General features: G+C 48.0%; 1 protein-coding gene across 2 annotated transcripts in view; it reads right to left on the bottom strand.

Annotated features, from left to right (window-relative positions):
• The window catches only part of PPP2R3A (protein phosphatase 2 regulatory subunit B''alpha), a 40,684-nt gene extending 31,265 nt beyond the window's left edge, over nt 1-9,419 (bottom strand). Inside the window, exon 1 of one of the 2 annotated variants that reach the window (XM_008923399.2) lies at nt 6,982-9,419. In XM_008923399.2, the coding sequence (XP_008921647.2) occupies nt 6,982-8,967 (1,986 nt within the window). In that variant the 5' untranslated portion in view covers nt 8,968-9,419. Of the gene's footprint in view, nt 1-830; nt 1,251-6,981 lie in introns of those variants that run through there. The other variant, XM_018080012.1, reaches the window with a different exon arrangement.
• Nucleotides 9,420-24,998: the final 15,579 nt, after the last annotated feature.

Raw genomic sequence — 24,998 nt, forward strand, 5'->3', positions numbered from 1 at the left:
TAACCTGTCACCAGAAAGCATGAAAACACGGCCCACAGTGTGCTCTGCAGCAATTTTAATGGCTCCTTCTTAGGAAACAGCTGCACCACTCCTCATCTCAACTTTTTAACTTCTCACTGGGTCACCAATTATTTAAATGGAGATGAAGCTCAAGATGGGCTGATTTCAGCACACTGTGATCCCCTGTAAATCTGCACGTCCATTTGGTGTCCTGGCATAAATTACTCCAATCTGTTGTCCCAGGAATCAAGTATAGCAGCTGGGATTTACCAAAAACATACAGCCATGGCACCATTTCCATTTCTTTGGCTACACCTCCATGATCTTAGGGGTCTTTTCCAGCCTAAACAATCTATGATCTCCTTCAGCCACAGCCCAGAGAGAGCAGGGGACAGCACAAAGAAGCACCTTGTGATGGTAAAATTACAAAAGCTGAAGCCAGGTAGGATGGTCTGGGCACAGATTTGTACAGCTGAGAGCACAGCCCACTACAGACACCAGAACACTGTGGTTCTTCCACATGCAACAACAGTCAGAGCAATCACATACATAGAGGTATTTAAAAAAAAAAAAACAACACAGGAAATAATTAAGTCTTACACTACCTCTCCCCATCATTAAATCACTGCCCTTGCTGTTAATTTTCCCTCTTGTTTACAAAGACATTTTAACTGTGCAATCTAAGCCTGGAAGGTTTATTTTTAAACCTGCTGGTATCTAGCTGCAAATAACTTTCTGCAAATAGCCACGCCTGGAGGGGACACAGATTGATCCTCTGATCCAATAAAAAAATGCAAAGAAAAGGAAAAAGAAATGCCAAGCGTTCAAACCTGGGCCTGCTGGAAGGACTTCAGCCGCCTCTTGAACCGAGATGGAAGAACAAAGTCACAGCCCTTGGCAAGGAAAGCCAGTTCCCCTCCCAAGTCTGGGTCCCTCCGCAGAGAACTCTCCTTGATCATCATTCTGGGCAGCTCCCAAGCAGATGTTGCCCTTTCCAGGAGGAGACCACGGCAAGACCAGCACGTTGCTTTCTTGGTTTGGATTTTTTACAGGCAAAAAATGGCAAATGGCTTCAACATACTGTGTCTTCTCTCTCTTCACAAGGACAACATCTAGAGGCTTTATCTCACTCCTGAAGCCAAAGTTCCCTACTTTAACCAATATTCAAAGTGTCTTTCAGTACCATCAGGATCTTCTGCCTTCTTGTAATACTTTAATTGAGAAACATGATCTACAACCGAATCTATTTCCCTGCTGGCTACATGACAGACAATCTGTCCTTGGCTTGTAATAGGCCAGGGGTAACATGGGAAAGGAAGCTCCCACCACCACCACCAGGAGCACTAAAATTAGCTGCACTGCAGGAGTGGCTAAATATACCATCTCCCCCAACAGCTCCTACTTTGTGTCCCAATGCTGAGACCCGAGGTGCTCGCTTGGACCAGCCAGACCCAGCTGGAGTTAAACCCAGCTCAGGCAAGGCCCCTGTGTGCAGCATGGCCGTGGTTTGAGGTCCTGCTGATGAGGTGATGAGGCAGAGGACCAGCATCGGTCCCCACTCTCGACCGAAGGCTGCAATTTTCAAAAGACATCAATTTTTCCTTCTTGCTTGGAAAAAGCAAGTCATCTGGTTCCTTAATGCCAAGCAAGCACACAATTATGGATGATCTTGGATAACAAGCTCAGGCATTCCAAAGTGGTTCCTAAGTAAAGGTTTTCTTACAGACACCAAATGCATCAGCATTTTATTCCCTCTCCCTGTAACTCTGACGAGGCAAAGGCAAAGACTCAGGGGACAAGAGTCTGCTCTTCTTCTGCACACCTCAGAGCAAGCAGCCTTCAAACCCTCACTCAGACTTTGTCCAGGCTTGCTAGAAGCGTGTTCTCCCTCTCCTGTCCTGAGAATGGTGCTGGACAAAGGCCTAAATCCAATTCTTACCACACCAAATGAACGCAGTCCCATGGCCTGCTTTCTCTACTTGACTTTAAAACCTTAGAAAGCAACCTGGCAAAGTAGCCAAGTTCAACAGCACAGAACAACATCTGATTTGTAGCTAGGAGGGCTTGCTCAAGATACTGCATCTGAAAGGAAAAGGTCTCACTGAGCCTCACAAACAGAAACCTTTTAATGGACATGTGCCTCTGGTGTCTTTTTCCTGGATTCCTGTAGAAAGCCCTGGGTTAACATGAAGCCTAAATGAGTACAAAGCCTAACAGGGTAGGAGGATGAGGATGGGAATGAAAAAGGAGCTCCAAACCCAAAAGGCAGGCAGGAATGTTTTAACTGGCACTGCGACTGAGCGAACGATGCACAGATCCATATGCAACACATTTGGAATAAATTTGGGGTTTCTTACTCGGACAACTTTTTTCTAAACATCAAGGCAATGCCTAAAGAGCCCAGGAGGCTCCATGTGCTGGGAGTGCTGCACATCTCACACAGCAGCATATCAGGAGGTGATTTATCATAAATCATCTGCAGCAAGTGATGAAATACTTCATCTCCAATTGAACTCTCACCCTGCTCACAGACTGCAGAGGGAATGAAGCCCAAAGAACCCCTCACCTCCAGCTTCATCCAGACCAGCTCCAGCGGCCTTTGACAGATGTATCACTTTTCATTCACAAATTAAATAGGCACAAAGGAGTCTGGAAGCTTGGGGGATTTTGCACAGATAACCTGGAAAAATACAAGTAATCCAGAGGCAAGGCTGGCTGTGTCTGAATTCCAGTGGCTTGGAATAGCAGGTTTCTAGGATGGTACTTCTATCCTCAAAGCACACAAGGTGGGTATAAATAAAGACATAAATGTGCAGTACTGTGAGAAGTGGACAGCAAGAGAATCTTGTATCAACAGCTCCAAAGTCCACTGGGCAAAAACCCCCAGGAAAATCTGACCTCAACAGCCAGACCAGCTGAACCACAAACTCAAACTCCTCCTTGCTGGGACCCAGTTTAAAGCACGAAGGTGAGAGATGGCAGATCCCTTCACAGGTCTCTAGAGCACAGAGAGAATCCCACCTGTGCCTGAAGCTGGTGTTAGTCCTAAGAGATCTGGGTGATTAAATCACTCCAGGACTGGCTGCACCCAAAGCCTGGCTCCAACAACCCAGTGTCCCTGCAGAGCTGAGCAGAGCTCCAGCTCCAGCTGCTTTCAAAACACACTGAACTTCTCCAGCAACAGCCTGACTTTGTCTGCAGTTGAGAGTCAGCCAGGCTGAAAAACTCAATATGTATCACCAGGTTCTGTTTCACCCACCTTTAAATGTTACTTCAACATAAATCAACCTCACACAAGCAGAGGCTGGATCTGCCCTGGTTACAGAAGGTGCCCACATATGAACATGTCCCTAAGTGTTTGGTCCCAGGTTTTTTACTCTTTAATTTAATCTGATTTAATTTTCTATTCCTTTGCCATCTTTCGTTCTGAGCTACTTTAAGATTCACTTAATATTTGCATTTATTTCAATAATTATTACCAAACAAGAAAAAAAAACATTGTTTTTCACTATTTGTGTCTAGAAGTAATGAATAATTAATGCTTGAGAAGAGTGCAGATTGTGTGTATAGCTTAAATGACAGATATTATCAATATCTAATCAAAACATATTTGTAACATATGTAAGATGAAAGCTGATTTTCCAGAAGTTTCACATTATGTTTTGGATGCATATTGAGAATAAATGTACATTTCAGGACAAAGTTAAAGTTATTATGACATTATAGAAGCCATTTCTCACAATTAATCGACCCACACAAGATCCTTCATAAGCATAGCACTAAATTTGCAAAACACAAAAGCACACAGAATTATTAGGGGGCAGAAGTACAAAGTTGTCAGGTCAACCTAAACTTCACATGGTTATGAAACAGTTGTTTCCACTCAGAGCCTCCTTAGGGCCCCTGTTTTAAGCACACAACAGACATTTTGATACAAAAACATGCAGGACGACATTTCGGGGGGTCAGGAACACTTCTGAGAGCCCCAGCAACATCCCCCATCAGTCACTCAGGATGAGACAGCCCAGGGGGAACATGGAATCAGGGAATAGTCTGACTCAAGGCTCCACCATCCAACACATACCAGGGTGGTCCAAACCCACTCCTCAACCCTGCAAACTGCAAACCCTCTGCTCCCAGATCCAGGGGCTGGATCACACATTTGACATCAGCCTGAGCAATTCCACTTGTCAGTGTGGCAGAAAACAAGCCTAACAATTTATACCTCGTATACAAGCACCACAGGCAGTACAAAGGAAGATTTGGAACCGTGCAGTAGGAAGTAGAGGCATGGAGGAGACAGAAGTGGGAAGCAGGACTGCTCTTTCTGACTCATCACACCAAGTAATCCCTTTGAGAAGGGACACTCAGCAGAGGAGGGACAAAAGACAAGAGGTTCCTTTGTATCAAACCCTGGTCCTGATCTCTGGTCCCAAAATTATTCATCAGCTTTATCCAACGGTCTTAAAATAAAACACATGAGCAGAACTTGGAGCAGAGCCCTGCACTACTCAAACTTGATTCTGAACACAGAAGGACTACATTTCTTTGTAGTCTTTTCCAGGGTACTTTCACCAAATATTCTGCAAGCATTGCCTGAATTTCCTTTGTCCAATCAGCCATCCTGGACAGGTGGTAGACCAAGGGCACAGGGAGGGGAAGGTCAGAAACAGCCACCACTGACTTCTTCAAGGACTTTGCATAAGACATTTGAGTCAAAAGGCAGCACCCTTCACCTTCCCAACCCCCCAACACTCAGCCTTTGTGCAGATCAGCTCAGAGCATCCCAACAGCCCCATCCCCCCCTTCTTCACCACTCACTGCTTGCAGTTTCCCCTATTGCCCTCACACCTCCCAGTGCACCCAGGATCCTTATTGCCCTCTTAGCTACAGACAAAAATACAGGCAGACACCTGGGGGTTTGCTGGCCTCTAACACACAACTGCACTGTCCTCACTGAACTGCGTATTTCAAACCCAACACACTCAAAAATCAGTTTAAGGCAGGCACATGGAACAGGAAATTTCAAACCAGACAGCTGGGAGGTTTTGAGATAAGCAAGGGAAAAGTGGATCTCAGGGTGGGAAGTGCTGGCCTCTCTCAGAGCAGGCAATGCTTCCTGGCTGCCCCAAGGCAGCCCCGTGCCCTCATTATGGGCTCTGTAAAACTGATAGACAGGATTCATTTCCTACTTTCTAAATATTTGGGGTTTGAAGATGAAGAGGCAACCAACCCTATTGTTCTCTGTGGAGAATCATAATTGGGTTTATGATAAAGGGCAAGTTTGCTGCTGATATAAGTCAGGCCAGATTTAACACAGCCAGGCCAGCTGAGCCAGAGCACAGCCCGCTCCAAAGGGGCTCTCCTGCTCCTTTGTCATGGCTTAGGATTTGAGGGATAATTAAATCTGTCACAACCTTCCAAAAGGAAAGCTGTGCTGTGTGTTCATGGTGTTAGAGCTGTGGGCTTTCTGCATGTGCACAACTATTTGATAACAGTTTTATGGGCCTTAAGAAAACACAACAAATACTTTGTAGGTTATTCATCCAGGCACACGTGTGCAACACTGAATGAGACTCCACACTGAGCTCCAGCCACAGCCAGGCTTATCCAGGAGCATGGATGCATTCCCTAGATGCTACACCTGCAGAGGGCCTTGTACCCACACCTGTGCTAGAAACGACAGCAAACCTACAGCAGGACTGGGAGCAAACACACACAGCCAGGTGGGAGCAGGGAACAGAACCTGTCCAGGGACCAGGCTGCTGAGCCATTGACAGTCTAAGTGCATCCAGTTTTCAAGTGTTAAAGAAAATCTGCCACAAAGTCAGTCACAGTTTACCAAACACATTTTTGTTCAAAGTTCACAAGTTAGAAAATTTTGTAAATTAATGTACAAGGCAAGAATAGCTATTTCAAGAGATCACACCAGAGCTTTTGGAGCTGTTTAGTTCTACACTCCCTGAGAAAAAAAGACTCTTTCCCTTGCTGGAAATATCAGACAAGGTTATGCCCACTATTTCCCGTGAGCAAAGTTGCCCAGAGCAACAACAGAAACACTGGTTTAGCCTCATCTATAAAGATCTCAGCACTCTCATTTAGGGTCAGACACACCCTACCCATCCCCTTTCAGAACTGTACCAAATACCTGTATTTGGGGGAAAGTGGACAGTTTTCAAAACATGCACATTGTGCTCCAGCTGGAAGGAGCTGTGAAAGTTCACTGATATTCTGGGCACTCTTTCAGTGCCTGTGTGGAAGGTGCATTTTGGAAACTTTGGACAGTCCTCTCTACACTTAATGAATGCTTGGAATAATGGCAACAAGTTCTCTTGAAATCTGGCACTTGTTACCAAATGAAAACACTGAGTGCTGGACAGCCAGCCTTGGCTTCCCTCTAAAGACCCTTTTTCCTGGGAAAACCTACTCCTCATTTGAGAGATACAAGCCATGCAGACTCCACCATGACTCCATGGTGGACAGGGAAAAGAAAATTAAACCTTCCTAGATTTGCCCTTTGTGCCATGGAGGATCTCCCTCTTTAGGAACTAGTGATGAGGAGGACAAGCCTGCTCCAAGATGGGAAAGGGAGAGATGGAACACTCAGATCTCCCTGAACCGGTGAGAGGCAGCCCAATCAATACCTGATCCCAGAAGTAAAGTACTTATTAAAGTAATTATTACTACCCTCTACTATATAGAACCCAATTACACCACAGCCAGCCTACAGGAGCACCAGCAGGAAAGGCTCAAGCTCAAAGGTGAAACTGCCCATCAAGGCCTATTTTGTTTGCTATGGGGCTTTAGTTTCCTTTTTTTGTTTGTATTTCAGTAAATGCTACATTTCTGCCAGGTTGAACACATCATTCCACACTGCAGCATCCAAAGTACAATGAATCACTTAGCCAAATGTATTTTTTTTCCCCATACTTCCCCATGTTTGTTTTACTCACTGTCCCCTCAGAAGTTCGGTTCTCTTACCTTAATCACCTCTGGGGCCTGCTGAATTGAGGCTGGAACAGAGTCTCTGCAGGCAGCCCCAGCATGGCTTTTTTTCCCTGCAAGGAGGGACTGTGAAGGAGTTGCTAAAGTTTCCTGAAGAATCTGCATCACTTCCTTCTCCTTGGACAAGCTCCCCTTGCCTGTCTGGTATTCCACCAGCTCCTGGGCAAAGTCCTCAATGCTTCCCAGGATCCGCAGTAAAAAGGCTTTGTCGTCCTCTTCCATTTTGTGACCATTGGTTTCCATGATTTTTGACAGAGAAGAAGGGGGGTCAGCAGGTTTACTTTTGGCCTCCAGAGCCAGAGGTGGAACCTGCCTCCCCTGCCTGCCCAACACCTGCACGCCCGCAGGCTCGCCCTGCTTCCGAGGGGGTTCCCTCAAAGTGCTCTCCATTTTCTGGGAGAAGCACTCCAAGTCCAGCAGCAGTTTGTCTATCTCCTCCTTGTCCACCCTACTGCACGTCTGGGCTCCTTTGGGGACACCAGCCTGGGCCCCGTGCAGCACGGAATCCAAGGGTGGTGTTAAAGGAGTCGTGTCCTCGGGAGCGGGGCAGAGCTCGGCATCTCCCACCTGGGCACGCTCTGCTTGAGCATCAGCAGGTCCATCTGAACCAGCAGCTCGCTGGGAGCTGTGCTCCATACTCTGCCAGCCCCCTCTGTGCTCTGCCCTCTGCCCTTTCCCTGCTGTTCTGTCCCCATCAGCCTCCTCCTCGATGTACAGCACCTCGCTGTCAGGGGGGCTCGGGGCCGCTGGCTGAGGTAGAGCCTCTGTCCCAGCTCTCACACTGCTCTGGGGGGCACTGGGAGGGGAGGTGGGGGTAAAGGCCACAGTACCTGTGGGGAGGGACTGAGAGGTGCTTGTCGGCTCCCCCTGATCTCCTGGCAGAGCCAGAGGGCCTGCACTGGAGGATGGCAGCTGGATAATGTCCTCATAGCGGGGTGGTTGCTCATCCCCGAACACCGGGGCGAAGGGGCTCTGCTGCAAGCCATGGAAGCAGCTCACCAGCTCTGCCCAGTCACTCGCCTCCCTCTGCCCTGGGGGCTTCACCTCCAAGGGCAGCTTCTTCAGGTAGGAAGAAAACCTGGTCATCAGGTTCATGTATATCATTTCTGAACTGGGCAGGGGGTCGCTGCTGTTCCCCCCACCCACGCTGTCTGCAGACTTCCTTTTGATGCAATGTTTTATTATGTCCGTGCACTTCTTCAGATCCTCTGAGCACTTGAGCAAGATGTCCAAGCACACCTTGATATCCCCACCAGAAGAACCATCTAGCTTGTGTTTTTCCAAAATCTGGGTAATGAAGTTTTCTTCGGAGAAGGCATGAGGGCAGAAGGGAGTCACGGGGCTCACGGTGACTTCTGGAGCATCACTGCCCTCCTGCCACTTCTCCACAGGGGAGGGGCTCTGCAAAAAGCCACATGGAGGGCAGTTCTCATCATTGTTGAGGTGCCCATAAATCAAGTCAAAGTCAAAGGATCGTCTGCTGAAGGATTCTGACCGAACCTTCCTTCCCTTTCTGTAGGCCACATGACTGGAGGAGTTTTTGAGCTTTTCAAAGGAGAACTCCTTTATTTTACCACTGGCAAGGTTTATTGCCTCACCAGTAATGTCCTTTAAACTGCTGGAGGCTTGCACTGAAGAGCCCTTTTTGATCCTTGGGTTATTTGGGAGGATTTGGTGATAGTCCTCATTTCCAGACAAGGCGAGTCCGTTTTCAGGAAGAGGAATTTTATGGTCCAGGTTGGCATCTTGGACACTGAGCTCTGCACAGACACTGTGGTGGGCGACTATGCAGGTCACCCCGTGCCTGAACACCTGGCAGGTGCCTGTGCAGTGGTGCACAGTGTGCTGGGAGTGCTGGTCTATCACCACACTGCTGTAGCAGTTCACAGAGCTCACCAGCAGCCTGTAGGTCGCTGCCATGGCACAGACCACGCTGGGAAGCGAGGCTTCAAAACTCACCATGAACTTCCCAGGGAAAAGATCACCCCCAGCTCTCACAGCCACACCAGGCTGGATGAAAACATTCAAATGTCAATTGGGAACATCCAAACTACGTGAGGAGCTCCTGCCTGGAGAAGTCTGGAGAGGCTTTGGAGGTACAGTTACGACACTTGGGGTAACTTACATATGGTTTGGCTTAAGGCAACTTGATCCTTGTACTCCAAGCAGAAAGCCTTGCTCAGCAGAGGTGCAGCATCAGCTGCTCCATTTCCAAGGGTCCAGGTGCCCTCTCCAGCAGGTGCCATAAAATCCAGCCAGTTCTCAGGCACAAGTGACAAGTCAGTGGTTTTTGTTCGACCCCTCTTCTCTCTTTTCGGGTGGGTCAGTAAAAGGCAGACAATCAAGCAGCAGGTACAGACAAAAAATCCACGTGTGCCTTTGAGAGTCCCCTCTCACACTGGCAGTGCAGGTCCCTGCAACAGAAACAAAGGTGAGAGTCATTATCATTGCCATGGATTCTGCAGCCTTGTCTGCTCCCAAACGTGTGGCACAGAGCACACCACCAACACCCGCTGCACAGAGGGAGAGCAGGCTGATGTTCTTCCCTCCCTCACATCTCCCATATAAGAGCAGTGCTGAGGAGCTGGCCTATATTTATACACAGCCTGTCTATGTGCTGCCATTTTAACAGCTCTATTTTAACCACTCACTAATTTTTTTCAGGCTTGTTTTTTTCCCCTCCCCAGACCGAGCCAAACACTACCTTTAATTCTAACAGAGCAAAACATTTTGATCCTGTTGTGAATTTCTGATTCTAAAGATAAGGCGCAGGGCAGTAGAGAAAAGCACTTTCAGGATTTCCAAGCTCTCTGGATTATAAAAAGCTGCAAACAGCCTGCAGCAAAGTAGCTGAATGGCTCTAAGAATGCAGGGCCTTTAGGAAAGGCCACCCTGGCTTCCATTAGCCTTTCACCAAGGTCTCTGGGACCATGGCAAAATGTTTTAAGGAGGAATAACTGTTTCCCTTCCTCTTAGAACCCATAAATAGCAGCACAGTTAATACAATAAGTCCACTGGAGTAGACATCAAGGATAGTAACATTTGTATAAAGGTTAAGCCTATGAAAACTAGGAATTGAATGTTTCACACTTAGCACAGCCATTTCCAGCTGCATTTCCTACCATCAGTCAGAACTGCACCAGAAAGAAAAAGCTGTCTAACTTTGATGAAAAGATATGAAATCTCAGATTTAAGGGTCTTGAAATTTAGACATAGATTCATCTTTCTTTAATGCTTCAAATTAAAACACCCCAACGAAATTCTGAGCACCCTCTATTCCTGAGCAAACAGAAATCTATTTCATAAACCATGATTATATCCCAGCTAAGCCACACCACAGCATGGGTTTATTTTGATTTTTTCAAAGGTAAATACTTCCCTGTGTGAAAGGCCAGCCCTGCACCTGATGAAAGCACTGCCCTCCCTGCAGTTCCATCCCACCTCCTTTAGCTGTAAGCCTGTACAAACACACCACACAGAAGGGAAGTGCCTGAAGAGCTTGGGGCTGTTCTAATTAACAACTGGCCACAGCACAAGTCTAAACGTTCACATTGTAAAGCCTTAACCTGAAACTGAGAGGCACAGACTGAAGAGTGTTTGATGGGTTTGTGATGTGCCCTGTCTGCTCAATGCCACGCTGTCCAACGGCCCAGGCAAAGGCAAGGACATTTTGGGTGATATAAAGCACTGAAGCAGTTGATTCAGGATGCAGTAACTGCTCCCAGTGCCCTGCTGGGATCTGAACACGCTGCCACCTGCCCACCGAACACCGCGGGTGCTGCTCCTCAGCTCCTCCTGTTCTGTCCTGCTCCCTCTCCACCCCCTGGCACTGCCCCAGAGCCCCCTGGCAGGGGAGGGCCTCCCCAGGGCTGAGCAGAGCTATGAGGTGTATGAGGTGTGCAAGGTGTGCCCCAGCCACAGCCCTCACTCAGGTGCCAGGGGATGATAAAGGGCAGCAGCACAACCGTTTTCAGCCCCCGGGGTGCTCACACCACCCACACAAACCCAGGGAGAGACTCCACACCCTCCAGTCACTGCTCTCAGGCTTCACCACCACGTGTGCTAAACCCTCTGCTGAACCAGAGCCACAGTTTAAAACAGCACTGTTGGCTCCCCAATGCCTTAATGGGCTTTGTTCAGACAGGAAAACCTGTGCTCCAGGTCTCCAAAAAGCACAACGATCCCCAGATTCCCTCTAACACATCCAAGGTAAGAGGTCTGCTGCTTTTTCTTTTCTGAGCATCCATCAACTGCAAACAAGCCTTCTGCATTCCCTGAAATAAATGTTAAATAATATTTAGAGAAAGTAGAGGCCTTCAGGACAGTAGGTTTGATGAAGAATTAATATTGCTTCCAAAAAACCATGGGACCTCCTCAGGGCTCCTTCCTCCTCTGTGTCATGCAGACAGACTGGTCTTCCTTTTACCAACAAAGAATAGTTTGGGTTTATACCTAATTTGGGTAATAATTACACCTCGATTAAGTTATTCTTAGAGTAAAAATGTATCAGATTCACTGTCTCCCTCTCCTGTATCACTCCAAGGGTAATCTCCCTACACACCCACCCCTTCCACTGGGACTAAGCCAGTTTCTCCAATCCTTTAAGCCACCTTCAAACACTGAAGCTTTTTGCACCTGTACAATTATTCCACAAGTCCTTCAATGAAAAGGTCTCCTAGATTCCCCTTTTTTTTCAGTTGAAATTTGTATTCCCAACTATGCCCAACAAGAACACTCTTCCCACCATCTCCACTTCCTATCTCCCAAATAATTTCAGGTGTTTATGCAATGCTTGCTGCACTCTAATCCCTTTCCATTTTGCCTGTGTTCCTCTGGTACAATCACAAACCAGCATAATCCAAACACCAACTTGCCAAGGCCAACACAGGATCGCTCCCTCCTGCCTCTGTTGTCGGCACCTTTTACTGCTGTGTCAGAGAATAATCAAACAATCAGAAGCAAAACCCCAACATCCTCTTTTCAGCCAGTTTTACTGCTGTCTCCTCAGTGGTTATTTACTAATTGCTTTATTATCACTGTCTGCAGAGACATGCTCAGGTTCTTCCAGGGCTGGAGTAGCACAAATCCTTACAGGTAGCACAGGCCCAGCTCGCAGCTTTATTTGAGAGGGATCCATTGAACATGATCCAGCACGTAAACCTAGTGAGGACAAAACCTAAGAGGATCCCTGTTCCCAGATCTGGGAACCTGGCCTCAAGCTGAGCTTGACTGGGCTTTTGTTGGGACTTTTGGTGGGTGGCTAAAACCTACTATTTAGGAGTAGAATGAAAAGACCAAATGCACCAAGAAACTTTCCTACTTGGTTCTTTCCAGGCAGCCACTTCCTTCCAGTTTGACTGTGGGACAGCCCCCAGTTGAGAAACACTGCAGAAAGGTTCTGTGACTGGGATTGCTGCCATGAAACCAAGCCCAGCCCCGAGGAGACAGGGCTGGCTCCACAACACAAACTGTCCATGAATAGGGCTTCTTGTGGGACTGCAGAATAATGCTTTATATCTGTCCTATCTGCAAGATGACATGAATCACTTTGCAAAGGAAAAAATTATTGCAGATACTAATGATATAAAAGGTTATTCTATAGGACACACAAGAAATCCTATTCATGCAAAGATTATGCAGGAGTTCAATAACTGAACAATGACAATCTGTTTGGATGGGGACTGTCAGCCAGTGCTTGACTGACTTGCAAACTGAAGTCTAGAAAAAGCTGCAGGACATGGCTCTAGTGCCCCTGAAAGCCTCAAATTCAGCCAAAATCTTCTTGAACCCTTATCTTGAGCACTAGCAACAGAAATTAGAAACCACCATAACAGACAGCATGGAGCAAACCAGCCCTTCCCACACCAGGACACGGCACAGGAGCACTGTGCAACTGCTCGTGTCCGTGGAAGATCAACCTCCAGTTGGGTTCTCTTGCAAAAGGAAACAAAGACAGAACAACAGGTTTGCCTCTTGGACAGTCCCCAGCACAATTTCAGAAGTGTCACCTCACCTCTGTCATCAGGTGTCAGGTATTACCCTCTTAAGGGATATCTCAGGGTGCCAAAAAGCAAATTTTAAGTGCATCCTCTTATTTAGAAATGCTTGATTTTTGTTTAGAGTTTACTGAACAAAGCAGATTTGGGAGCAAACTATATGGATTCCAGAAGACAGATGTGGGCAAATAACAAAGCAATGCCTTCTTTCAAATGAATTTTTATGACAAATCCACTTCTGCTGAATTAAGCAGAAATTTTACAACTAGACATTTAATAAATGATTTTGAACCCTGTCAAAGGAACTGGTTTACAGTTTGCTATCACTTGCACAATTAATTACCTTCCAAAATGAACAGGAGACTAAAAGGAGTAGCATTTCTTCCTACACTGAAGTTCAGAGAAAAAAAAATCTAACCATCTGAGTTGCTCCTCTGTTCTGTACTTCTTACATACTTACATACTTTGATGTCCTCAGTGGTAGCAGAACTTTTTTGTACATGGGACTTAGGTGGGAACTGCAGCTGTGCTAAACTTCACAACTCTCACGACCAGCAGAAATTTGCTGCACATTTCAGGTACAGTAAAACAAACCGCTCACAATTACACCTGCACAGTTTTGGGATCAGAGGGGCTGATACCACTGACACTGCTGAGGCAACCAGAGTTCAGTTCCAAGAGCTTTTAGCTCCAGTCTGTGCTTCAGAGACTGCAACAAACTGGGATGGCAACAAATCCTGCCTTGCCTCCTAACCCAGGTCAGAGGATGTGACCTGCTCAGACTGAGCACTCCTGTTTGAACCAGAGGAACTCCTTCATAGCCTCAAGTGCTTCAATATTTACTTACATGCACTCTAGAAAAGGGGTCATTACTTCCCATTTGAGTGTGTTCCACACCAGGTTCCAGCAAACAGCTATCCCACTTTCTCGTGCTAAATTAAAAGGGCTTTCAGGAAAACAAATCTCCTCACCTACAAGTACTGCCACACTATAATCAAATCACCTCTTAGCCTTTAACAGAACTGCCAGGGAGAGTCTGGAAGAGAGATGTCTCCAGAGTCTTTGCTATAAGTTATTTTCTGAGCTCTGTGTGCAATTTGCTCCTGTTCTTACAAAACACTTAGAAGGGGTGGGATTCCTCTCCCTCACCCACACAGCAGTGAAGTGTTAGGTGCTGTGTGTAGGCAATGCAGAGAGGCAGGCACCTCAAAAAAAAAAAATCAACCCACTGAACTTAAAAAATCATCTCATTTTGAGATGACCACTTACATCAGATGAATCACATCCCTTAGGATGACACAAAAACACAGGAAAAACTGTGTCTGTCTCTGACAGTGGCCAAATGCCAATGCTCAAGTAATAGTATTAGAAAGACACACGATATTTCCTAGGAGTGCTCTCCTGGCCTCCAGCTGCTTGCAGTTCTGGAGAACTGTGCAGCTGGATGTGCTTTCTGAGCACTTACTAACCTTCAGAGGATTTCCCTCCTGTGTGCTTGAGCACCCCCCAGATTCAACAGAAATATTTTGCATCCAGAGGATCTTCTGAGGAGACATTCCAGCACCTACCACCCCTTTCAACTGTGTTGCTCACAAGCTCCAATATGTCAGGATCTTTTTCTGAGAGAGAGCACAACCACTAGACCTGCACTGCACACTGTCCACAGCATTCCTGAATTTACACAATTCCATGCCCCTCTGCCTCCTCTTTCCTGGGATTATTAGCCCTCGCTTACCCAGCTGTTCGTGTGCAGAAGCCACTTTGCACCTTGGATCACTTCCACTGCTGCTCTCATAAGCTCTTCTGGTTCAACTACACACTTTAAGACACAGGAACCCAAGCTGGGCACAACACCCAGATCAGATGAGAACCACAAGCAGAAATTAATCTTTGAACTGCCTTTCAAAAGTCAGTATTATCCCTGTGCAGTGCTTTCCCCTTCCAAGCCTCACTGTTTTCAGATAACACATTCTCAAATGTCTGCTGGCATAACCACCTGGGTTAATTCATACATTCTGTCCCTCTTCCTACCTGTCTTCCAAGAGGAAACAAAGCTACTATTGTCCTTTGGAAACTGTGCAGGGACCTACTGAGAGAACACTCTGCAAGAGGAAGGTGTTCACTCTTAGAGTGATTTTCATACAGCCTCAGAAGAAGGGTTCAGAGATGATCCAAAGGTCTTGAAGGTCTGTGAGGAATGAGGGAGCAGGACCAGGCACCTCAGACTGGAAAAGAGGTGACTTCAGAAGAATATGACAATCTACAAAATCATGAGTGGCATGGAAAGGGTAGAGGGGTCTGACTGTCCACCTTCTCCTCCAGCATAACCACCAGGTGATCAATGCCACCAGAAGCAGGTTTAAACAGGCACACACGGAGTAATCCTGTGAAATGTCCCATCAAGGGATGACATGGACACAGAAAGGTTCTGGGAAACCAAGAGACCACGTTTCAACACCTCCTCTGTCAAAAGCTACCACTTTTTGCATGGGCACCACTTGATACCCTTTCATTCTTGCTGTGTTGGGGTGACAAAATAAACAGGGAACAATAACTTCATATCCCCATGGTTGCAGATTGCTATCACAATCCCTCCTCTTATCATCCATGTATTTTCCAGACTAAGCTCCAGTTTATTTGGTTGCTGTTTTTACATAAGCTCTTCAATCAGGTGCTTTTCCCTGATCTTAACTACAGCTCTCTGGAGAGAGGAGTGTGTCTGCCCCTAACTTTTGAAGGGGTATGTCATTCATTACACAAAACCATCACAGATTTACAGCATGGCATTCTGTTTTGCTCCCTCTCCTTTTCTTAGAGATCTGTCATTTCTATTTGCCTTTTTACTTTTTTTTTTTATCTGCTGCTGAGTTTCACCAAGTTTTATCTGCATTACTTAAAAGATCTCTTTCCTGAAGGGCACAGATTCCCATGAGCTCATCACTGCACAGACACAGTTGTTTATCCCTGTGCACATTATTTTACATCCACTGGTATCAAGTACCACTTGCCTACAACCAAGTATTGCAAGAACCTTCTGTAACTCCAGCCAGCTCTTGTTTCTGCTCCCTGAATTCCGTGTTTTTCAGCATATACTGTCACTTCATTACTCAGCCTCTCTTCCAGGTCATTTATAACTATGCTGAAATCACAAGCCTGAACACAGATCCCCCTGGGATTGCACCAGTGATCACTCTTCACTGGAACAGCTGACAGTCCTTCCCACACCTTTCCAGGTATTAATTACCGGAAAAGCCACGCTCCTATTCCATGGCAGTTCATTTCCTGTGAGAGGCATTAACAAAGTCCTTTGTTAACCTCTCCCTGAAAATCCAGAGACAGCAGAATTCTTGCTTGTTTGTCTCTTGTGCCTTCTTGTCAAGGAGCTTCAGAGCATCGAACTTTACCAGCTGTAGCTGCACTTGAGCATTCCCTCAGTGAACCGTGGGGGTCACTGCAAGGGGAGCACTTATCAAGCCAGGCTCCCAGGCACACATGACCTTGAGAATCACCGGCCCTGACAGGGTGGTTAACACTGCTCTGCAGTCAGTGTGGGCTCAGAGAAGTCCAGTTTTACATTAGGAAATCTGTTGTGAGAGATTTACCCTAAAAAAAAATCCCCCAACACTAACTCAAATACAACCTCTCCGCATTTCCAGCAGCAGTGTAAGGCGAGCCCAGCACTCAGATTTTGGCTAGTGTCAATAATAACAGTCTGCACTGGCTTTTAAAAATAAACCTGGCACTAGTCCTTAAACTATTGTTCTAAATTACTGACTAGCCATCAGTGAATGCAGTATTACTCAGTGCAATTCCTTCAGGTTAAGTCACAGGGTAATCCAATATTCCAGTGCCTCTATCCTCTTCACAAACACCCCCACACAGGTCCTTGAACACAAGCACACCAGAACTCTGCTGTGCAGCACTGATGGATGGGCTGTGCAAAGCCTGTCATTGCAGAGGAGGTGGTTAATAATGTCAAGAAAGCTGTCACCCTTTTCAGCTTTTCTGAAATACCTTTCTTCAACTTTCTGTTTGCACAGTCTTGGAACTAAAACTGACCAGACAGGAATTTGTGCCCCATGAGACTGGTTTCCAGTTATACAGATGAGACACCAAGAGAGTAAAAGCTCACACGAGTTTTCCACATAATGCCAACCCATTATGCATAAATACTTTGCCAACTAATAATTGTTCCAGCCCCGTGTCTGTGTAGAACCCCCTTTTAACCTCTCTCACTTAGCAGGCCCCCAGTACATTAACAAACATGAAGCTTAGCAAGGCAGGAATAAAAACAATGTTAAAGCCTGAGCTCTGACATGCTGACAGAAAATGAGGTGACCAACCAGCAAAACACTGGAGGTGAACAAGCTCCAAAAGCACATAATTAGCAAGGCTCAGAGCAGAGGTCAGAAAGCCTGCTTGGTTAAGTAATGTGTCTCCTGGCTGTTTATAAGCTTATATGGAAAGAGATAATTTCATATTAGCAAGATACATTTATTTTCCCTGGAATGTTAATTTAGTATTAATAGTATCCAATTGCTTTACACAAATTACAGTGATTTTACTGATTTGTGTTAAAACAACAAAGGAAGAGTTGTGTCCAAGACAGCATTCCCTCAGTCATTGACCTTGCTGATACTGAAGTTACAATCTACAGATTCCCTGAAACCATCTTAGGAAACTTACTTGGAAGTTCCATTTCCCCTGTAGCAAACTAGCCACGTGCTAGTGATCTGCAGAGGAAAATACATTCTTAATTTGATAACAACTAAAACAGAAAATTGTTTTCCTTCACTGCCCATCTATTCAGAGCTCATGCATTTCTCATTGCTGTCCTATCCAACCTCTTTATTCACTCAGGTCCTCAGGCATTCAGGATTTGGGTTGAGTTCTCTCTGTCTGAGGTGACAGGCCATTTCTCCAGGGCAGTTCCCAGCTGGAGCACTGTAGCTCTTCCCTGGGTCAGCAATAAGCTCTGGCTGGGTGCTGCACTGCCATCTCTCCTCCAGGCACAATCCCAGGAGCACGGAGCAGGCAGTCATTCCCTGCAGTCACACCTTCCACAAGCCCGTTCCTGCCTGGCTCCCTCTCGCACCGGGAAGAGGAGCAGCTGTTGAAATGTAACAAATTACACCAAAAGGTGCAGCACGTCCTGGCATCCAACGAGTCTGGCACTGCTACAGCTCCTTCTGCTGTGCCTTCCGTGAGCCACCCCAGAGGCGCAGACCGGCGAGATCAAAGCAACACAGGATTTAAGGGAGCACAACTTTTCTACTCCCTTTCCTCTCCCAAGGAAAATTAAGGGTGTTTTAGCCTGTCGCCCCGGTAAAACAGAGGAAGTAATTTCCCCTGTATCTTTACTAACCCAGGGGGCTTTAGAAAACAAACAAAATCTTGCATTTGTTTCTTTTCCACGTGTATTCAAACAGAACCAGGTTAAAAAGACAAGCGATACTCACAGGAAAAAACAAACTGAAAACCAGATAAATGTAAAGACTCCCTTATTTTAGGTGAACAGCCAAGTCACATTCACGAAGCTGCATGTTCATTGAACTGTCATTTTTAACTAGCCTGTGTTTTACATGTGTGACCTCAGGTATTGCCTCCTGCATCCTATTCATACACTACTCTGCAATCAGAATTATTAATTTCTCCATCAGTAGAGTATTTACATGCTACTCAAACACTGACTTATTTTCCAGTGTTATCCTCATTTTACACCGCAAAGGGGATACATCAGGTGTTGGTGCTCAAGGCCTGATTTTCTAAAGTATTTGACATTACAGAGTGTTTCATATGGTCTAAGCAAAGCACCTGCTGAATCACAACTGCCCTGACAGTCGTACAGCAGATATTCCACAAACCAGACCCAGGGACAGAAGCAGCAGAGGAAATACAGCAGTGAAGTCTGGTAGAAGAATCTTGTCCCTTAACACACATGACAACAGTTCTTTATGACAGGACTCAACTACCTTAACTGTGGATGAGAAAATTCCCTTCCTCCCACAGTTCTACTTTACTGTCCGGTTTCTGACAGAATTGGAGCGCAGGATCTAATCTCTAATTTAGCCTTCAGAAAAGTTCATTGTAACAGGAGAAAGCCTGGTCTTATGGGGAAGAACAGCACACAGGCATTTAAGTCAAATCAGTCCTGGAAAACATTTACACAACGAAGGCAAAACAACCTCTGTCCTGCATCAGGAGGTACCAAGTTGAGAGTTACCTGCAGTCAGGTTTCCTGTGTAATTCAAGGGGGAACAAGTTCCCTCATGGAGAACTGTCCTCACTAAAACCAAAAAAACAACCAACCAACATTCACCCCACCCCTCAGAAGAAAGGGAAAACAAATTCCACTGTGCAGCATCATATTTATACCTCCAGGGCTACCAGCAGCGAGCGTCAGACCGCAGGGCTCCACCACAGAGCTTTCTGAGCTGCCTGAACCACATTATTCATCACCTGCTCCACAGGTTGCAGCTGAAGGAAATGAAGTGGATGCTTTTGCAGTGAATCTCTGCAGTGTTTGGCAGTCACACGTTGGTCAGCTGTAATTTGAGGCACTTTGCCCGCAGCTACCTTTAACATTGCACCTCGGTGCAAGTTAGCAGCACAAAATAATACGACACATGACAGCGGTTGCAAAGGTCTAGGTAATGGAAACTGGCCTTGAGCCAGCAGGGAACTTCGACTTTTCTCTTTCATTTTATATTAAGGCAAATATAAATCAGCTGCAACTGATACACACTGTTACCATTTCAAGATACACAAACAGCGGGGAAAAAACCAAGCAGCCCACCACTGTCTCTTGCTTCGACTTCTCAGTATGCAGCAGACATTAAACACATAATTTTGCAGAACTAAAAGAAGCCTAACAGTACTGACCATCTCCTCAAAGTTCTTAGGAAAATAGCTTCTCCACACACAACCTGTGCAAGCAGATCTACCAAGTTTGGGAGATTCAGAAGGAATAATCAAGAGAAGAGGTGGCTATTTTCAGTAAGTGCTTGGAAGATTTATCTCCCGAAGCAGGCATCACATCATGTGGCCTAAAGGCATGAGACCACCACCAAGGAAAATGTACCCAGCCTTGCAGGCAGCACTTCAATAGCAAACAGCCTGGGGACTACCTGCCTCTTGGATCCCTCCCTAGCCTGCATTTACTGGGAAGATGGGAGCACAAAACAGCACATCTCCCAGGGTTTCCTTCTTCAGCATGAAAAACAGAGGTAATATAATTAGTCTGAAGCTTAAAAATATTTACGTTACTCGAGACCAGTGGAGTCTGATGACCTGCAGAGAGAATTACTCCAGCAGGAACACCTCCTTCATAAATCATTCCATTTGTTACTCAATCTCAGTTTTACAAGGTTATGCTCAAATTAATCTTGAATTCATCTGCCCGTGAAACAAGGAGTCTTGCAGCCAAAGCTGTTCCCTTTCCTGCTCACGAAGAAATACTTCGGGGAAAAAAATTAAATCCTACTTTCACGACCGCATAGTCATTCACAACCGCACTGAGGACAATCGCAGGTCCAGCTCGCAGGAGCGGTCCCAAAACCAGCACAGCCCGAGGAGGGGCGATCCTTCAGCGGCGTTACCTCCGGCGACACAGCCACCGGCACCGCGGGACACGCCGGGCTGGGAACGCGCTGTGCTCGAAAGCCGCTGCGCCTCAGCCCTTGGGGAAAACTCTCCCGGGACCGTGCCAGCCCCGGCCTCTCCACCCGGCGGAGCGCACCGGGGTTGCGGGCGAGCGGCACCGCCTCACCGCGGTCCCGGCACTCCGCCGCTGCCCGCAGCCCCTCGGGACACCCCGATGGACCCTCCGGGACACGGGACGGGACCCTCCCGGGACACCCCGACATCCCCAGGGGACACCCCGACAGACCCTCAGGTACACCCCGCGACCGGACCCTCCGGGGACACCGCGACGAACCTCCGGGGAACACACCCCGACGACCCTCCCGGGACACCCCGAGAGCCGCTCCCGGACCGCAGCGCCACTCCCGCGCCGGCTCCTCCCGACCGACACCGCCCCGGGGCCCCCCGCGCGGGCCCTTGAGGGGACCCCGACCCTACGGCCGCCCCTCCGTTTTCCCGATCCCCGCTCTCTCCTCCCCGAGCCCCCGGACCCTTGCATCCCCCCCCGGGCCCTCCGGATACCCGCGGAATCGTGACACACCCAGCGCCCCTTTTATCGGTGTTATGGAAGCAGGCCCCGGTCCATATCTAGTGCCCCTACCCGCCCGCCCCCAGTGCCCCGTTCCGAAGTGCGCCCGAAGAACTCGAAGCCGTGCCCGCTCCCGCGCCTGGGACGCGCTCCGCCGCCCGCTCCGGGCCGCCCCTTCCGCACGGCGGGCCCTCCGCCCAGGAGCCGTCGGAGGGGAGCGGGCAGGATGAGGAGAGGGGCTGGGGAGGAAGGAGAAGGAGAAGGAGGAGGAGAGGAGGAGGGGGGTCCCGCCTCAGCGAGCCCCCGGCTCCCTCTCTCCCTCACCGCCGGTCCCCCGCCTCAGCCCCAGCCTGCGGTTCGCCAGCCACCGCGGACTGTGGTTTTTATTTTCCCCTCATGAAATCCACCAACGATTACAGAATCGTAGAATCGTCGAGGTTGGAAGAGACCTTCATGATCATCCAGTCCAACCATCAACCCAGCACTGCCACCGTAACCCCTAAACCACCAAACCACATCGCCCAGCACCAGATCCAGACGCCTCTTTAACACCCGCAGGGATTGTGACTCCACCACCTCCCTGGGCAGCCCACTCCAATGCCTGACCATCCTAACAGGGAAAATTTTTTTCTGATACTTTACCTGAATCCCCCCTGTCTTAGTTTGAGGCCATTTCCTCCGTCCCTCTCCCTGCAGGCACGGCAGAAGGGACGGGCCCCCACCTCAGCACACCGTGCTGTCAGGGAGCTGAGGTCACCCCTGAGCCTCCTCTTCTCCAGACTGAACAGCCCCAGCTCCCTCGGCTGCTCCTCATAAGACTTGTTTTCCCTTCCACAAGCCTTGCTGCCCTTCACTGGACAGGCTCCAGCCCCTCAGCATCCTTTTTGAAATGAGGGGCCCAGAGCTGAACGCAGGACTGGTGCAAGTTTACTGAGGGTCGCTTCATCTCTTTTGCTCCAGCGGATTTCTAGCCCTCATGGGCCATCAGTGGTGCCCTCTGGCAAAGCAGCTTCCTCAGGGAAAAGGTACAAATAAGAGGGAGAAGAGCTCTGTTGGTGCAGCTGGAAGGGGGAGGCAGCTGCAGCGCCAGTGCCTCAGCCCAAAGCAGGCCCTGTGTTGGCAGCGTGTGTTCCTGCACTGCAGATTGGATCGTGTTGCAATTATCAGACACCATCTGTGGAGGAGGCGCCCAGAGGTACCTGAACACTGCTGCAGGTGAGCCCTGTGATATTCAGTCCAACCTTGTGGAGCCTTTTCCTAAGACAGCTCCCAACTTATCTGGCTGCAGCAGCCTCTCCCTTCAGTCACACACACACTGATCTGCCACCCCATATGCCCTCATGGGGCATCTCCAAATCTCAGCTGGAACACTTGCACCTACATTATATCTCCCTCTCTTTCACAAACACTGTCTCCCAGCGCTTCTCCTTGTACCTCCCTTGTCCCACGCTGTCCCTCCCCAAAAGTCAAATACAGATGCCTCCCTTTTGCTGCACCTCTTCATTTTAGGATCATCTAAATGTGCTAGAAATCTTTTAGTATATTCTAAAAACACCAGAAAACACCTGACATAAAAGTCTTCAAAAGCTCCTCTCATTCCATTCTCAGAGGATGAGGGAAACAACCCTGTCATCCACAGCCCCTTAGAATGCCTTTCATTCTTCCTCATTTCCCTGGAGAGGAAAACTGAACTACTTCAATGGCACTAAATTATCACAGTTGACTCAGGAAAAAACCATTACTCACTGGTCATTGTAGGCAGGCAACAGCCAAAAGGGCAAATACCTCCTACCCAAGCAGTGCACTGACCAGAGCCTGTTTCGTGGGACTCCTCCCTTCTTGGCCTCCCAGTTGCTTCCCCTGCCGTGCAGGACAGGATGTGCATTTGGTCACTTTGGAGAAGTGCAGGTGCTCTGCTGCAGGACTGGACACCCAGGCACGAGACACATGCACGAGCACATCAGGGCAGGGGACTGGGACTGCAGAGCCAAACACACGTCAGTCATGCGGTGGAAGAGAGCTGTGCTTCAGTCACATGGGCTTTTAAACACTCCTGAAGGGCTGAACAAAATCACAATAACATAGTTAAGCATTAACTTGCTCTGACTTACCCTGTAAATAGTAGCATGGCTGATTCCCTTTGTGCTCTGGAAAGGACAGAGTGGTTTTGCTCAGTGAACATTGAGTAAAATTAAGGATGTTGAGATGCAACATGAGTAGTGTACAAATACAAAAATGCTACAATATAAAAGACCCTTATAGGCTTTATTGTGCACCAGTTCACTTGGGATAAGGAGCACATGGAGTATGAGAAATTAGCCTGAGCTAACCAACTCAGGAATTACAGTGTCAGTTTACCTTGCCTGGCTGGGGATGAATTTGGGTAGGCAGGAGTCTCAGGAAGGCCCTTGAGCTGCTGTATCCTGGGTAAGGTGTTATCTTCCAGAGACTCACAGACCTTTTCTGCCTTTCACCTCTTCCTTTCAGGAAGTCTGAGACACGGCAAATGTGAGAGACTGCTGTTCTTCCCCAGGGAGCTGGAAATCTTTCCCAGGAGATGCACTGGACTGGCTGAGTTCTCACACTATGCCCAGGTGGGTCTCGTCAAGGTTATGAAAGAGCCAGAAGCACCCAGAACGCTCCTGTGTATGCTTTTCCCTTGGAGACTTGTGGGGTTTGAAAGGCACAGGAACTTTCCCCTTCACTTGAGCTGAGCTTGGATGAGCCCCAAAGAACACAGAGTGACCCAACATTGTGAAATTATGAAATGTAGGAGACAACACTCATATTTTCTTAGTATCAAAAGAGAGGCCATTATATAATACTTGCTACAGTGGGGGAACAGGAATGTCTGCTTGGTTCCATGATTACAGGGGAGGCAGTAGCAAGTTAATGCTTAACTACGTCCTTGCGATTTTGTTCAATCCCTCAAAGACTTAAAAAAAACCCCAAACCAGTCTTGGAGTGGAATCTTGAAGTGGAAAAAGTCTGGAGAGGTTTTATTACATGACACACAGATACCACCCTGTGATCCAATCCACTGCCCTGCAAAAGGAGAAATCAGCGCTCTCCAAAGAGGGAGCCTGGCAGTCTGTGAGGAAAAGGGGAGATGCCTGATTGCTCACCCTGCCTCCTACGCCCTTGCCCTGGTGAAGTCACTGGCTGTTCCTGTCCTTGGGTGCTGCTAAATTCCAAGAAGCCAGTGCTTGGCTCTGCCAAAGCCACGCCTGCCTGATGCTGAGCTGGCAGGGCCAAGCACTGCGGGGATGGTGAATCCCTTGCAAACACCAACTGGGCCTTTATCGGCACAGATGCCAGGTGGGAGCTGGCACAGCCACTGCCTGTGCTGCTCTGCTGCTGCTCCACTGACACTCTGCTCCTGGTCTTTGAGCCATCCGATGAGACTGAAGCTCCTGCTGCTTCCTGCAGGGCAGTGCCTGGTGGGTGCTGTAGAGCCAGGGGAGCTGGGCAGCTCCCCTTGTGCAGCCCCTGTACCTCTGCAGGGGCTCCTGCCCACTGCCAAGGGCACCAGAGGTCTGTACAACACCCCGGTGTGTGTGAGATGGGCCATTTTTAACTGGTTATGGACCGTGGGCTCATCACCGTGCCCAGGATGAAGGTCCCACCTGCCAGTCACAGAAATCACTGAGGTTGGAAAAGATCTCTGAAACCAAGTCCACCCTGTGCCCTTGTCCCTCAGCCCAGAGCACTGAGTGCCATGTTCAGCTGTTCCTTGGACATCTCCAGGGATGGGGACTCCACCACCTCCCTGGGCAGCCCCTTCCAGTGCCTGATCACCCTTTTTCTGTGAAGAAAGTGCCACAAAC

The sequence above is a fragment of the Manacus vitellinus genome, unplaced genomic scaffold (assembly GCF_001715985.3).
Source record: "Manacus vitellinus isolate BGI_N305 unplaced genomic scaffold, ASM171598v3 scaffold_49_pilon, whole genome shotgun sequence".
Lineage (NCBI taxonomy): Eukaryota > Metazoa > Chordata > Aves > Passeriformes > Pipridae > Manacus > Manacus vitellinus.